At 59.1% G+C, this 13797-nt stretch overlaps 2 protein-coding genes across 4 annotated transcripts; both read right to left on the bottom strand.

The window, feature by feature from the left end:
• Positions 1-493: 493 nt before the first annotated feature.
• ADM5 (adrenomedullin 5 (putative)) lies at positions 494-2156 on the bottom strand. Its single transcript, XM_045989160.1, has 2 exons — positions 962-2156; positions 494-749 (listed from the first exon to the last, which is right to left on the bottom strand). The coding sequence occupies exons 1-2, from the start codon at positions 1063-1065 to the stop codon at positions 494-496; spliced, it is 360 nt and encodes a 119-aa protein (XP_045845116.1). The 5' UTR covers positions 1066-2156.
• Positions 2157-2536: 380 nt separating this feature from the next.
• PRMT1 (protein arginine methyltransferase 1) lies at positions 2537-12941 on the bottom strand. Of its 3 annotated transcripts, XM_045989157.1 has the most exons (11): positions 12793-12884; positions 10578-10631; positions 9904-10005; positions 8964-9119; positions 8759-8822; positions 6259-6401; positions 5371-5458; positions 5151-5266; positions 4106-4256; positions 3737-3858; positions 2537-2768 (listed from the first exon to the last, which is right to left on the bottom strand). In XM_045989157.1, the coding sequence occupies exons 1-11, from the start codon at positions 12826-12828 to the stop codon at positions 2685-2687; spliced, it is 1116 nt and encodes a 371-aa protein (XP_045845113.1). In that variant the 5' UTR covers positions 12829-12884; the 3' UTR covers positions 2537-2684. The 3 variants fall into 3 exon arrangements, with proteins under 3 accessions (XP_045845113.1, XP_045845114.1, XP_045845115.1); XM_045989158.1 differs by lacking the exon at positions 10578-10631 and having other exon boundaries at positions 2547-2768; positions 12793-12941; XM_045989159.1 differs by lacking the exons at positions 10578-10631; positions 12793-12884 and adding an exon at positions 10274-10377 and having other exon boundaries at positions 2547-2768.
• Positions 12942-13797: the final 856 nt, after the last annotated feature.

Below are 13797 nucleotides of genomic sequence, written 5' to 3'. Positions count from 1 at the left end.
GTCACGCGCGTGGGTATCGAGCCAGAACGAATCAGAGTTCTACCAACCACAGGAGGGAGGGCTGTTTTGTGGGTTGGGTCAGCCCACCGAGACCGCCCACAGAAAATGCAGCTGCGCGGACTTAGCGGTGCGGAGGAGAAGCTACAGCGGGTTGGATTTAAGTTAGACAGACAGAGGGACTTCCGTGTGCGAAAAGGTGCATGGATAAAGGGAAAGATTATGTTGGAGACTGGGCTCTAACTGGGAGGCCGGAATGGGCACAGACAAGCAGAGGCTGAAAGAGGAAACTCGTTTTATTAGGCTCCGGACTCTATGGGTATTCTTTGTACATGCTAGTCCCGGTGTGCCCCTGGGTCCAGCCCAGTCACAGCGCGGGGAGAGTTTTTGAGTGAGGCCAGGAGATGGAGTTAGGGGAAAAAGAAACCTGGGGTCGTGGCTCCAATACCGAGATGGGTAAGCCGAGGCCAGGGGAGGGCCAGGGACGTGCCCAACGTCAAGCAGCAAGCTGGGCACTGCGCTGGCCTCTTTTCTTCAGGCCAGAGTCCTGGAGACCGAGCAGGGCTCTGGCCTCGCGCCGACGGCGGCGCCCGTAGCTGTGGGGGTCCTGGGGCTCGCGGCCGGCCTTCCCTGAGAGCTCCTTGGTGGAGGCGGAGCTGAGCCAGTAGATCATCTCTGGCAGGCGGTGGGTCTGGCATGTGCCCAGGGAACAGAAGCGCCTGCGGTGCTGGGCGACCTGGTGCTGGGGCTGCCTGGGGAGGGAGCAGGGGAGAATGCCGCGTTCAAACAGAACCTTCTCGAGGAAGGTGTGTCGGTGGGGTCGGGGCCCCCAGAACTCCGCAACCGCAGAGGCGCGCTTACAGCTGATCATTCCCCCCACGCAGAAAGCAGTGGCCTGAAGGGGGCGCACGCTCCTCGCCGTGTCCTTCCCGCCCTGTTCCCGCTGCCGGCCCGCCTTGCTCACCTGCCCACGGGGTCCCGGTCCCCCAGGACCGTGGAGGCGAGAAGCAACAGGAGGATGTGGGGGGTCATCGTGGGATGGGGCCGGGAGTGGTCCTTGAAACCCATGCGCGAAGCGGCCCCTCCGGGGTGCGGCTCCGCCCTCTTCCCGAGTCGGAGTTCCCTGGAGGCCCCCTTGGGCTCCAGGAATCACGGCTAGTCCCCACTGCCCACGCGGGGAAAAAGGAGGCCGAACCACACCAGAAGGGCAAGCTTAGAACCCGGATTCCCACGTCCTACTCGGCCTCCGAGCCCCGGCTTACACGGCGGAGCTATAACCCTGGGAGGCCTCCAGAGAGGGACCCCTTTAAGGCGGAGGGAGAGGGGCGGGGCAGCTGACACCTGCTAGTGGTGACACAGCTTAGGGCTTCCAGGAAAGGGAGGCGCTGGGCTCCTGCGACCTCAACCTCAACCCAACCCATCGGGGACCATGAGGTCTCATGGGCCAGGCTCCTTTGTGTGTTGGGCCATGCGGGGCGCACGCGGGGTCCTCCTGAGCGGTGGACAAAGGGAGTCTGGGGCCTAGCACAGTCAGCAGATTTCATCCCAGAAGAGGACTTGGTGTAGACGGGTGTGCAAAGCCACCGGGCCTAGGGCTCCAGGTGTACTGAAGTAGGTGTAACCAGGACCATGGACAGGAAAGTCATGGTGGCTTAGGTGACCTGGGTCCTGTGGACAGCATTCTGGTGGACCAAGGACTCTGTACAAGGCCATGGGCAAGGGTCACGTGTAGATGTCACGCCTGCAGTAGAGGGCGAACACAGACCCTGGGGAGCTGTCAGTGGGGCCTCTGAGTCCATCTCTGTAAAGAAGGGAAACAGGGAGGCCCTGCTGCCCTGATGTGGGACACCTGCCCCCCACCTCCAAGTCTCCAGCTAGGCTAGGGAAGGAAGCCGACACACAATAAATTCTCTCCCCTTAACATAACCCCCCCATGACTCAGTTTCCCCAGCTGCAGAGGGCAGGACAGTAGTCACTGCCAGTCAGCCCTGGCCTGGCCTTGGAGGGTCCTGGACAGGAAAAAACAGCCAGACACTGGAACAATGTGTGCGCTGGGGGAGGAGTGGGGGAAGATGGCTTTCTGGGAAACTTAAGGGCCCAGCTATGCTGGGAACCCACACTCCAACCCTCCCCCAGCCCGGCAGGGTAACCAGGGGCAACCAGGGGCAGGAGCCCTGCCCAATGGGGGCAAGAGGGCACAGAGCCTCAGGGGGCATGAGGGGGACTGGGGGGGGGGGAGACATGGACCCAAGGAGGGGGACGGGGGAGCAGACCCTGGCAGGGGGCCATGGATAACAGAGACCACAAGAGGCCAGTGCCAGGGAGCAAGACCTGGAGACATGGCAGGGGGGACAGAAACCTACAGTGACCATCAGGCGCCCATCCCAGGACCACTGGCTGCTCAGGCCGTCATAGCAGAACCTGCATGCGGAACCCCAACCCCACTCCGCTCCCCAGGAAGCCAAGCCGTCCCAGCTGAGGATTTATTGGCGTAAATGCAACCATATAAAAACATAAGTTATGAAAAACACAGTCACGATGTGCCCCGCCCCAGCCCAGACCCCTAAAACCCCCTTCTGAGGGAGGGAAGGAGAGGAAGGGGGCGCCCCCAAACTGCCTAAGAACGCCACAGCCCCTGGGCCCGTGCAGGGCCGGCCCGGCCGGGTTGAGAGAAGCCGGGTGCCGCCTCAGCGCATCCGATAGTCAGTGGAGCAGGACAGCTCGCACAACTGGCCCTTGAAGTCCAGGTCAATGGTGAAGTCCAGGTCGCGCTGTGGGGAGAGGGCAGATGTGAGGGGGACTGGACACGGGACAGGCAGAGGTCCGGAATGGTCTGAGTCGGAAGGCCACGGCAGGGGGTGTGCCTCCAGCCTCCTCCCACGCTCCCCAGAGCCCCCACGTCCTGGCTGGGAGACGCCTCTTTGCTGGTCGCACCCTCAGCATCCGCCCACAACTGGAGCCTCGGCTCCCGTGACACCCTCAGAGGCTCTGGGATCTCAGCCAAGCCCGCGCCTCCAGGCCAGAGCTCAGCGGCTGTCTCTTGCATAACGATTGTTCCCACATCAGAACCATTCCCACCAGTAAAGCAGTTACTCCTTCCCTCTTTTCTAAGAAGCAAACCTCTCTTCCAGCACACTTCCCCACTCACTGGTCCCAACCCGACTGTCCGCACGTCCTTGGCTCCCTGGCTTCCCGAAAGCCAGGCCTCGCTCTGTGCTCCTCACCCCCCAGCACTCTCTGGAAAAGCTTGGGCCAAGGTCGCCAGTAACCGCGAAGACTTCTGCCCTCAGTCCCACCACCTTGGCCCAGGCTTCGGGCTTCCTCCCAGCTTCTCTGGGCCTCTCCTTTGGTCTCTTTAGCCGGGCCGTCCCAAGCTCTGTACTACGGACATCTGGGGCTGGAAACAAGGCTTCTCCACAGTCCTGTGCTAGAGGCCACCAGCATCTTTCTCCAGGTATGAGAGCCCAAAAATGTCTCCAGACAGGGACAAATGTCCTCTGAAAAGGGTGTGCCCTTGGGACACCCCCTCTGGCCACAACCCCTGAGCATTACCCAGCCCCGTACCCACAGATCCACACTTCTAGCCCAGGCCCTGGACTCCAGGCTCCAGACCCTGTCCTTCCATCCACTCGGGGTGTCCCCAGGGGTCGCAGACTCAACAGAGCGGAGGGCTGCTGGGACCCCGGAGCAGGCAGCGGAGCCCCTCCCGAGCACCGCCCCCGCCCCGGCAGCGTCTCACGTTATTCTTGGCATTGGGCCGCATGCCGATGGTGCCAAAAATCTCCTCTCCCGTCTTCACGGTCAGGTAGTCCTCCATGTAGAACACGGTCTGCTTCCAGTGCGTGTAGGGGGACTCGGGGCCTGGCAGGGGCAGTCGGGTCAGCTGGGCTGCGGCCAGTCCCCGGGGCCTCCTGCCTGGCCCCCACCCTAGGCCTCGGCCTAGCCCTTCCCTCTATCTGGCCCCTTCACAACCCGAGTCCCTTCACCCTCATCAAGCTTCGGAGAGGGACTGTTGGGTATGGTTTCAGGGGTGGGGAAACCAAGGCATGACAGGCCCCCTGGCTCCCTCGGCTACCCGTCCCACACCCCGGCCCCACCCCACGCTCACTGGTGGAGAAGCCTGTCCTCTTGTGGCAGCGCGTGAACTCGATGTTGAAGTAGGCCACGAGGGCGTGCACGTAGTCGTTGCGCTTCACTTGCAGGCAGAACGGGGACGTGAAGGTCAGGTCCTCCACCTTGACGGTGTAGATGTCCACCTCCTGCGCGACAGGCCCCGTGAGCCCCGCGCCCCAGCACCTGGCCCAGCGGGCGGCGGGAAAGCCTAGGCTGCCACACTGTGGTCCTGCCTCCTTCTCTCTGGCGGCCAAAACCCACACGAGGTCTGCATCCTGGAGCCACTATTGCCGCTTCAGAGAATCGCCCGTTGTCCCTTCCCCACGGCCTCCGCCCTGTCCGGGGCCACCACCAGCACCTGACCACTGCAGGGGCCTCTTCACGGGGCTCCCTACTTCTGCCCCCCGCCTCCCTCCACAGCCCCTTACTCGACCCATCAGCCAATGTGACGATTCTAAACATTGTCCATCAGATCACGTCAAACTCCTGCTCCAAATCCCTCCACCAGCTCCCTGGTGCCCACCCTCCCAGCTGGTGTCTTCACTCGCTCCAGACTTCCTCCTCCTCCACCAGCTTTGGGCCACCTCTCGCAGCCTGGCGCCAATTCTAGGGTTCACCCCGGTGTCCGGCTTGGCGTGCACACCCTGGGGGGCTCAGAACGGATCACTGGCCCGGCAGCCCTCATTGGCGGCCCGGGCGCTCATCAGCTCACTTGGGGCCTTGGGCTTCTTGCATCTGGGGCACAGCCAAGGGGCTTAGCTGCCTGGCTCAGGGGTGCCCCTGTGGAACGCATCCCCCCAGAGCAGTCTATACCAGTTGGGTCTTGCTCACCCTGGCGCCTGGAACCCCACCCGGGCTTGGCTCATAAGCTTTTTAAAGGGTTCCAGTGGCTTCTCTGGGCCTCTACCGCCACCTCTGGCCAACTGGCCAGACTCCCAGGCCTCAGGCAAACACTGGGAGACCTCCTGTCTTGCTCAGGCTCAGCTGGTGGCCCTTCCTTGGTTCAGCTCCCGGGGACACCAGCCACACCCTGCCCTCACCTTTATGAGGCAGGCGTTGGTGACCAGCTGCTTGGGGTCCACCACATCCACCAGGGGCTCCTTGATGGCCACGTCTTTGATGCAGGACATGTCAAAGCCATATACGTTCTCCCACCCTGGGGAGGCAGGCAGGCAGGAGCAGGGGTGAGTCCATCAGGGGCACCCAGCCCGAGCCTGCCCTGCCCACCCCAAGTTCCTAGGGGGCCTCCCCCGAGCTCACAGTGAATCTTGTAGTCTTTGTACTGCCGGTCTTCGATGGCTGTCACATACAGTGTGGCTCGGTCCGGGAAGATGAGGCCATCGGGGGCCTGCCAAGGGGGAGGGGGTGTGAAGGATGCGGGGGCCTTGGAACACTGCCCCCAAACCTTGACAGTTTGGGTCTCTATCCGCACACACTATCCCCACCCTGGTCTGAGCCACCCGGACTCCTACAATGGCCTCCTCACCGGTTCCTGGCTTCTGCCCTCATACCCGCCTCTATTCCCCACATGGCTGCCGGGTGGCATCCAGGAGCACCTAAGTCTCAGACCTGTCCTTCACAGGTTGTAAAAGGTCTGCAGCACCTTCCCTGGCTCCTCTGAGAGGAAAACTAAAGTCTCACGGGGGTGCGCAGGCCCCTCCACCCCCTTCCCTTCTACTGGTCTTCCTGACCCCCCAGTCCACTCCCTGCTGTTCCTCAACACCCAATAAGAACACCCCTGCCCCAGGATCTTTGCACCAGTTCTTCTGCCCAGATGTTCTTCGCCCCAGATCTCCTGCCTGTAGCTCCTACCCCCCGTTTAGGTCTTAGTCACCTCCCCCTGGGAGGCCTACTTGGATGTGAGCACCTGGAACCCTGGCCCTCCAGCCTCTCCCCCATCCTTCTGCCCTGCTGTGGTCTTCTTCCCAGCACCACCCACCTCCTGATACTGTCTGCTTCTTACTGTCTAGCTCTGGCGCCTGTGACCTCCCATTCTGGCTCTGGGCCCTGCAACATCTGGGCCATCAATCCCCTACATGAAGTCCCTGCTGGGGGAAATATCTAGCCCAGCTTTTGGTTTTCTGCCCAGACCCCAAATGAGAGGCGCTCAACCTGTGTGAGCTGCTCCCACCCCAGCATGGGCCTCACCAGCCACTTGTCTCGGGCATAGAGCACGGTGTTGAGCATTGACTCGTAGAAGAGGCAGTAGCCCATCCACTCGCTGATAATGATGTCCACCTTCTCCACCGGAAGCTCCACCTCCTCCACCTTCCCCTTGATGATGGTCACCACTGCAGGGGCAGAGACAGCCACATGCAGCCGGCCCCAAGGCGACCCATTTGCTCACCTCCCCTGCGGGGCCAGGGCCCGGGGACCCCACTGGAGCCGCCCCCGTCTCCTCAAGGAAAGGCTGGGACCTGCAGGTGGACATCTTCAAAGAACTCTGCCGGCTGAAGCCACACTCTCGGAACTCAGGGTTTTCTGGTTTGGGTTTTTTTTTTTCTAAGTAATCTCTATGCCCAAAGTGGGGCTCAAACTCACCACCCCAAGATCAAGAGTCACACACTCTGGACCGAGCCAGGCAGGTGCCCCTCTGTTAACTCAGTTTTAAAATTCATTCATCTCTCTAGATGTTTTGTTCGCTCTAACCCACTGAGCCACCCAGGCGCCCCATCTCTAGATGTTTTTAAGGCAGAAGCAAAAATGCACGGATTAGGCACCGGATGGTAAGACTGCGTTGTTCAGAGCACGGTCATGTTCTTTAAAAGGGTATATCAGGGATGGACACACACATGGACACACACACACACACACACACACACACACACACACACACGGCAGGATTTATAGGAGAAATGACATCATGGTTGAAACTTGCTTCAGGAGGAGATATTTAAAGCTCAGTGGTACGTATCTGGGGGCTCACTATACTAATCTCTCTAATCCCTCTCTCTCTATATATATACATATATAAATATATATATCTCTCTTTAAAAAAAATCACTTCATGGGGGCGCCTGGGTGGCTCTATGGGTTAAGGCCTCTGCCTTCGGCTCAGGTCATGATCCCAGGGTCTTGGGATCGAGCCCCGCATCGGGCTCTCTGCTCAGCAGGGAGCCTGCTTCCCTTCTTCTCTCTCTGTTTGCCTCTCTGCCTACCTGTGATCTCTGTCTGTCAAATAAATAAATAAAATCTTAAAAAAAAAAAAAAAATCACTTCATGGGGCACTTGGGTGGCTCAGTCGGTTAAGCGGGTTAGGCCTCTGCCTTCGGCTCAGGTCTTGATCCCGGGGTCCTGGGATCGAGTCCCACATCGGGCTCTCTGCTCGGCGGGGAGCCTGTTTCTCCCTCTCCCTCTGCCTGCCTCTCTGCCTACTTGTGATCTCTGTCAAATAAATAAATAAATAAATAAAATCTTTTTTTTTTTTTTTAAGATTTTATTTATGCATCTGACAGACAGAGATCACAAGTAGGCAGAGAGGCAGGCAGAGGGAGAGGGAGAAACAGGCTCCCCGCCGAGCAGAGAGCCCGATGGGGGACTCCATCCCAGGACCCCAGGATCATGACCTGAGCCGAAGGCAGAGGCCAAAGCCACTGAGCCACCCGGGCGCCCCAAATAAATAAATAAAATCTTAAAAGAAAAAAAAATCACTGCAGGGGCCCCTGGGTGGCTCAGTTGGTTAAGCATTCCACTCTTGGTTTTGACTCAGGTCATGATCTCAGGGTCAGAGGATGTGACCCGTGTTGGGCTCCACGCTTGGTGTAGAGTCTGCTTGAGATTCTCTCCCTCTCCCCCTCCCTGCACTCACTCAATCAATCAATAAAATCTTAAAAAAAAACCAAAAAACAAAAAAACTTCAGTGTCTAGAATGCTAGGAGCCTCCACATGCAGAAAACCCACCCATCTTCGCACGTGCGCTGCCCCAGGAACCTGGCAGGTAGGAACTCAAAGGCCATGTGGCGACATCCGCGCCACCGGCCTTTCTGACCTGAGCTACCCTCCTTTAATAACCCGGCCTCCCAGCTGCGCGAGTTCCTGCATGAGCCGACACTGTGGGCGAGGGGATGAGCATCTCAGGGACTGCTGGAATGCCCGCCCCCAGGGGCCTGATGAAGGGAGCTGCGGGACACGACGGCCACAGCAGTCACTGGAAAGAGCAAGAGCCTCTCACATCTGGAAACGTGTGCAACTACACAGTGAGCAGGTGGAGGAAGTGACGGTAAAAGCCTCGCGTGAAATGCCATTTATGTACAAGACGAGCACCTGGGTGTGAAAACATTTACGCGTGTACAAGCCTGCGGGTGCAGACTTCTCTGGAAGGGAATGTGGGCTGAACTTAGAGGGGCGGCCAAGAGACTCCTCACCAGGACCCACCACGCCTCTGCGAGCTACAGAGTGCTCCCTGCCCCAGGGTTTGACGGGCGAGGCACCTAGCTCGCGATCTCGCCACTCAGTTTCTGAACCGGCAGAGCCCGCTCCTTGTCACTACCCATTGTTGTGGGTGCTGAAAAGGGGGGATTCATAGAGCCCGTGGCCGGAGAACAGCTGAATCTGTTCAGTGACGATCCCTACCCCACTGCCAAGGGTCCCAGGGAAGCGGGAAATCACCCACTCCATCCCCACAAACCCATTCTCTTCCTGGGCTCACCATGGTCTAACTTGTTGGCTTTGACGATCTTCACCGCATAATCAGAGATACTGGAACACTCGATCTGGGGGCCCAGGAAGAAGGGAGGGTGAGACCCCCCCAACTCCCACCCTCCACCCCCAATCCCCTCCATCCAATCCCTGAGCCCTGAGGGGCCCCTCTCCGTCCCCAGGCCCTGACCCACCCACCTACATGCAACACTCACCCCAATGACCTTGCGGGCTCCAGCCTTGGCAGCAAACATACAGAGGATCCCCGTGCCGGAGCCCACATCCAGCACCACCTTGTCCTTGAAGAGGTGCCGGTTGTGAAACATGGAGTTCCGGTATGTGAGGGTGCGTACCTCATCTTTCAGCATCTCCTAGATGGGGACATGGGGGCACAAGGTAGAAACATGCCATGAGGGGGCCCGTATTCCCAGCTGGAAAATGGGGTGTGCTGACCTCTGACACACTGGCAGTTTGGAGAGCCAGAGCTCAGTCCTCCCACTTCCTCAGTCCCCTTGGAACAAACTGTTTCCTTCCCACGTGCCTCAGTTTCCCTATTTGTAAAATCAGACTGGATAGGCTAAACTCCCTACTGCCTCGGCCTGATTCTCCCACTGCCTCCCAAGTTCCAGTGGTCCTTTGCTTTTCCCAGAATTTAGTGCCACTGAACTGTATGCCTCAAGGAAAATTTTGTTACGTATCTTTTACCACAATTTAGAAGAGGTTTCAGCAAAAGGAAAAAAAGAGAAAGAGAAAGAAAAAAGATGTTCAGAATCCCATTCCCACCGCTTTCTGGGACACGATTTCTGCTTGTCTCCGTGAGACAAGGTCCAGAAGCAGGGGGCACAGCAGGCGGGAGCCGCTGGGGGACAGTCCCACCGCGAGCCACTAGAGGGCGGCGGAGACCAGCAGGCCCTGACCTCCAGCTGAAGTCGCAGGCAGACTCGCCCGCAGCGTTCCCACACCCGGCCTCCAGAGAGCTCCCGGCGAAGCTCCGTCTCCAAGGCAACGGCTGGGAGAGGCGACCCCCGGGTGTGTGCCTCACACCCAGAGGGGCGGCCAGGGGAGGCAGTGAGCATGCGTGAGAAACTGAGTTCCAGCCCTCCCAAACATTAACCCTCTCAAGATCCAGCAGCTTTAGAAGCTGTTCACACTCACCTCGTGAATGCCGAAGTGAGCATAGGAATCAAAGTAGTAATCTTTGGACGTCATGTCCTCAGCATTGGGCTTCTCGCTGCTTTCTGCCTGGCCGCAGGAGACCTGGAAGGGGGTGGATGGGAGCATGGGTCAAATCTGAAGGCTCTCTAAGGCCTCTTAAACCTCCAGGTCCCTACTTCTCCCTGGAGAACAGACACCGCCCCCCGCCCCCCCCCCCCCCGGCACAAATCATACCATGGCTATCCTACAGCCCCGTCTGCCATCTTGCCTCCCCCAAATCCCAAAACCTACAACCCCATTCTCCTCTTCCAGGACCTCCCCCCACAAAGCACCATCCAGGGGAGTACCCGGATACCTCAGCCATGCCTACCATCTCTCCAGTCTCTCTGCCCCCGTCTCTAGCTCAGCCCACAGCTGGGGAGGGGAGGGGAAGGCAGAATTGGGGCAGACACGGGAAGGGGAAGGGGGGGCTGGAAATGGAGTTAAGGAAGTAGCCACAGTATTTGGGGAGGCCAGATGGGAGCCACAAACCTGGAGGGGGTTTGTACTAACAGTTCGGGGGCACAGGGTCAACTGATTTGAAGCAAGAGGAATCATGGTTAGACTGCCTGAAAGGGCCTGGGATGTGGCAAGATATATTTATGTGGGGAAGGGTCTCACAAAAGGATATTTACTTCTTCAAGAGGCGGCTGGAGGCTCATCCCATTAGCCAAGGTGGCTACAAAATTCTAGGAGAGAGTAACAGGGAGACAGGATTAGCTACTGGGAGCGGCTAGGGGAGGGCCAGGCCAGGGGACCCCAGCTCACAGGGGAGGGGGTGTTTCCTGCAATTTTCCTTTTTCTTGGCATGGCAGGAAGAGGCAGCAGAGGGAGCAAGTAAAGAGGCAGGGATGTTTTGAAAAGGGATGGGAGAAGTGGGGGGAGAAGAGATGGGGTTCTGTCCCAGCTATGGCTGGAGAGATGGTGGCCCGCCCCCACGCTGTCCCTCTCTGGCCAGACACCTGACCATACACACCTCCCCCAACCAGGCCAGAGGAACTGGCACCCGGCAGGCACACAGGCACTGCCAGCTGTCGCTCCCCCTCATCATCTAATCCCCTCAGATTAGGTGACATTTCCTGACACACACCCCCCATCCTGGGGTGCCATGAGTAGCTGGGGGAGGGGGGGACTGGCAGGATGTGCCCACTGGGCATGTGCCACCTCTGCAAACAAGTCTCTTGTCTGAGAGGATTCCAGAAAGGAGGTGTGGCACACAGGCACCCCCACCAGAGTTAGCACCCGGAGCCCTAGCTCCTGCCTTGGACTCAGGAAGCCCCAAACAAAACCACCAGGAGCCACTCTCCAAGCTTAGCACCCTCTTCCCAGGAAGGTAGAATCCCACGGATTAGGAGACCAGACTCTGGACCCTCAAACCCTCGACACCTTGGGGTGTGAGGCCAAGTCCTGAGGCAACCTCTAAGAAAGCTATTTCCTCCACCCATAGGGACCCTGATCCAGGAGAGAGTCAAGGTGGGTGGGAGTTATTGGAGTGACCCCTAGGAGCTGCCTGCCCCACAACACTACAAGGCAAAGGAGGGAGTTCGCAGGCCCCAACAGATTACATCTCTTCCAGATGTGACCACCCTCCAGGCCCCAAAAAGCACAAAGTCACAGACAGGACCCACAGAGCTCCAAGCCCCGCCCCTATTCTCTCAAGCCAGCGAGGACACCACCTATAAAAAAGGGTGACTGGTAAGGGGATTTCCCACTGGGACACATTTCTCAATACCACTAATACCACGACAAGGCAAGTCCCAAGAGGTCTTGAAAGAGCACCGGAGCCAACCCCACATGGCTGCACAAGAACAAAACCGCTCAGGAAACCATTTCAAGCCTCCAGGCTCAGGACCCTCAAACAGAGCTTCAGGAAGGGGGAGGTCATCTCCCACCTTCGCATATGCGCCCGGGAGAGACAGATCTCCAATAGGTGGTAAAGCTAGTAGCTCATATTCCCCACATCCTCTTCCCAGCAGAGACTCTCCCTCCCCTCGCCGGGGAGGGCTCCAAAGGGGAGATGGGCTTTGGGACACGCCCCATGAAAAAGATGTCCCTCCCACACACCCAGAAATGGCCACAAGGGGGTGCACGACACCTTATCGAGAAGGATCTCCTTCAACTAGAGGCCCCCCCACCACACAGGGGGAGGTCACAGGGGCATGCCCCATCCCCCCAGCTCCCAAAGCCCCGAGCAGGGGAAAATCCAGGAACCGGAAAACGGGGGCCCGGATGGAACCAATTTTCCCTCTTCCTCCAATCCCAACCCAGGAGTGCACGAAACCTGGACCGAAGCCTAAGCAGATGCCTCGGTATCAGGAACGGGGTTTTGGAGAATCGAGATACACTGCGCCTCCCGAAAGACTCTTTACTTCTCGTAGGGACCGAAGCAAGCCCTCCCCGAAGGGTACATCGCGGTCCCGGGGGAGAGGGCAGGGGGCCTCCTAGGAAGGGTCGGAGCCTCCTCTCCGCCCCCCCCGGGCGCCCCTCCCCCGGCCGGGGGCGGGGCCTTTGTCCCGCACGTGGAGCCCGCCGGGCCACCGGGCACGGCACACCCCCTCCCCACCCACCGTGCCTCGGCCACGTGGGGGCCAGGCCGGAAGCGCCCCCAGCCCTCCTCCTCGTGGGAGGGGGCACGACACCCTCGGCTCGACCCGGTGCCGCAGGCCCTCGAAAGCCAGGAAACCCTCACTTCAGACTATATCCCGGGATCCGGAGCATGCGGCGTCCCCTCCTTACGGCTGAGAGCCTTCAGCCCCAATCCGCCCATTCGGAGCCCCTTCCCCACGACGGAGGCATAAAACACCGACCACCAAACCGCCCCCCACCCCCGACGGCGCTCCAGGCTCTCACCTCCATGATGCAGTTCGCGGCCTCGGCTGCCGCCATCTTCACCCGCACCTACTCCTCCTCCTGCCGCCGAGACCCCCCCCTTTCTCCGCACTCCCCCGGGACCGCCTTATACCGGAGGGTCCATGGCCCGCCCACAACGACCCTGTCAGGAGATTTCATTGGCAATGGAGGCGGCCCGTCTGAGAATGTCGTTTACCAACTGGGCAAAGAAGACGCCCATCAAAGTTGAGGGCCCCGCCCAGTCTGGTGTGCAGAGCCCCGCCCCCTTAAGTCGACGGGGATGGGAAAGACTGAATGTCTATCGCAAGAACCGCGACTGATGATTGGGCGAAATCTACCAGAAGTTCCCGCCCCCGTCCCCCCCAGCACCGCCTCAAAGCTTCCCGACGGGCCCCGCGCTAAGCGGACATCTTGAAAAAGAGCTGTCCATCACCAAAACAACCCGCCTCTTAGTAGCTGCTATTGGTTTATCCTGGATGTGACGTCACGAAGCCTTTAGACCGCCCTCGTCTAGCGGCTTGTCTCAAGGAGAATGTGGTGACTGGCCCACGAGGAGGGAGGAAGCCCGGCCTCTAGGCTCCAGCGACTGGCTCAAAGAACTGTCACTCCTCAGCCATTCGGTGGATTCTCCCAGCCGGAGGGGAGTTCAGAAGGAATGAGGGAGCTTGTGCCCGTTTACTTGAGGGACAGACTGGAGAAGTGAGAGCCCCAGAGAAAAGAGGGCTTGTCTGGGATCCGACACAAGTCAGTAATAGGACTCAGGCCTCAAGACATATAACTATCTTGCCCTCTACCTAACTTCCGAGTTTTTAAAAATCCAACAACCCCACTCAAGCCACTTGGCCTTTGCCGGGTCCTGCCCCTGCTGGGAACACTCATACCGCTTTATGCATCAGCCTTAGATGCCACCTCCACCGGGAAGCTTTCCTCCTCTTGCAGAAAAAGTCGCTACGGATCTTCCTGAGTTATGATGGGGTTACCTCCGGCCCCCGATAAACCCGCCCT

The sequence above is a fragment of the Meles meles genome, chromosome 19 (assembly GCF_922984935.1).
Source record: "Meles meles chromosome 19, mMelMel3.1 paternal haplotype, whole genome shotgun sequence".
NCBI classification, from domain to species: domain Eukaryota; kingdom Metazoa; phylum Chordata; class Mammalia; order Carnivora; family Mustelidae; genus Meles; species Meles meles.
The sequence above is the reverse complement of the archived record's forward strand: the minus strand, read 5'-3'. Positions and strand labels throughout refer to the sequence as shown.

Excerpts from the sequence above, each read along its gene's own strand:
- ADM5 (XM_045989160.1), bottom strand. The coding sequence starts at position 1,065 with ATGGGTTTCAAGGACCACTCCCGGCCCCATCCCACGATGACCCCCCAC. Across the intron at positions 750-961 it reads GACCGGGACCCCGTGGGCAG|GCAGCCCCAGCACCAGGTCG; the intron begins GTGAGCAAGGCG and ends CTCCCTCCCCAG.
- PRMT1 (XM_045989157.1), bottom strand. The coding sequence starts at position 12,828 with ATGGCGGCAGCCGAGGCCGCGAACTGCATCATGGAG. Across the intron at positions 8,823-8,963 it reads GAGCCCGCAAGGTCATTGGG|ATCGAGTGTTCCAGTATCTC; the intron begins GTGAGTGTTGCA and ends CTGGGCCCCCAG. Across the intron at positions 6,402-8,758 it reads AGCCAACAAGTTAGACCATG|TGGTGACCATCATCAAGGGG; the intron begins GTGAGCCCAGGA and ends CTGCCCCTGCAG.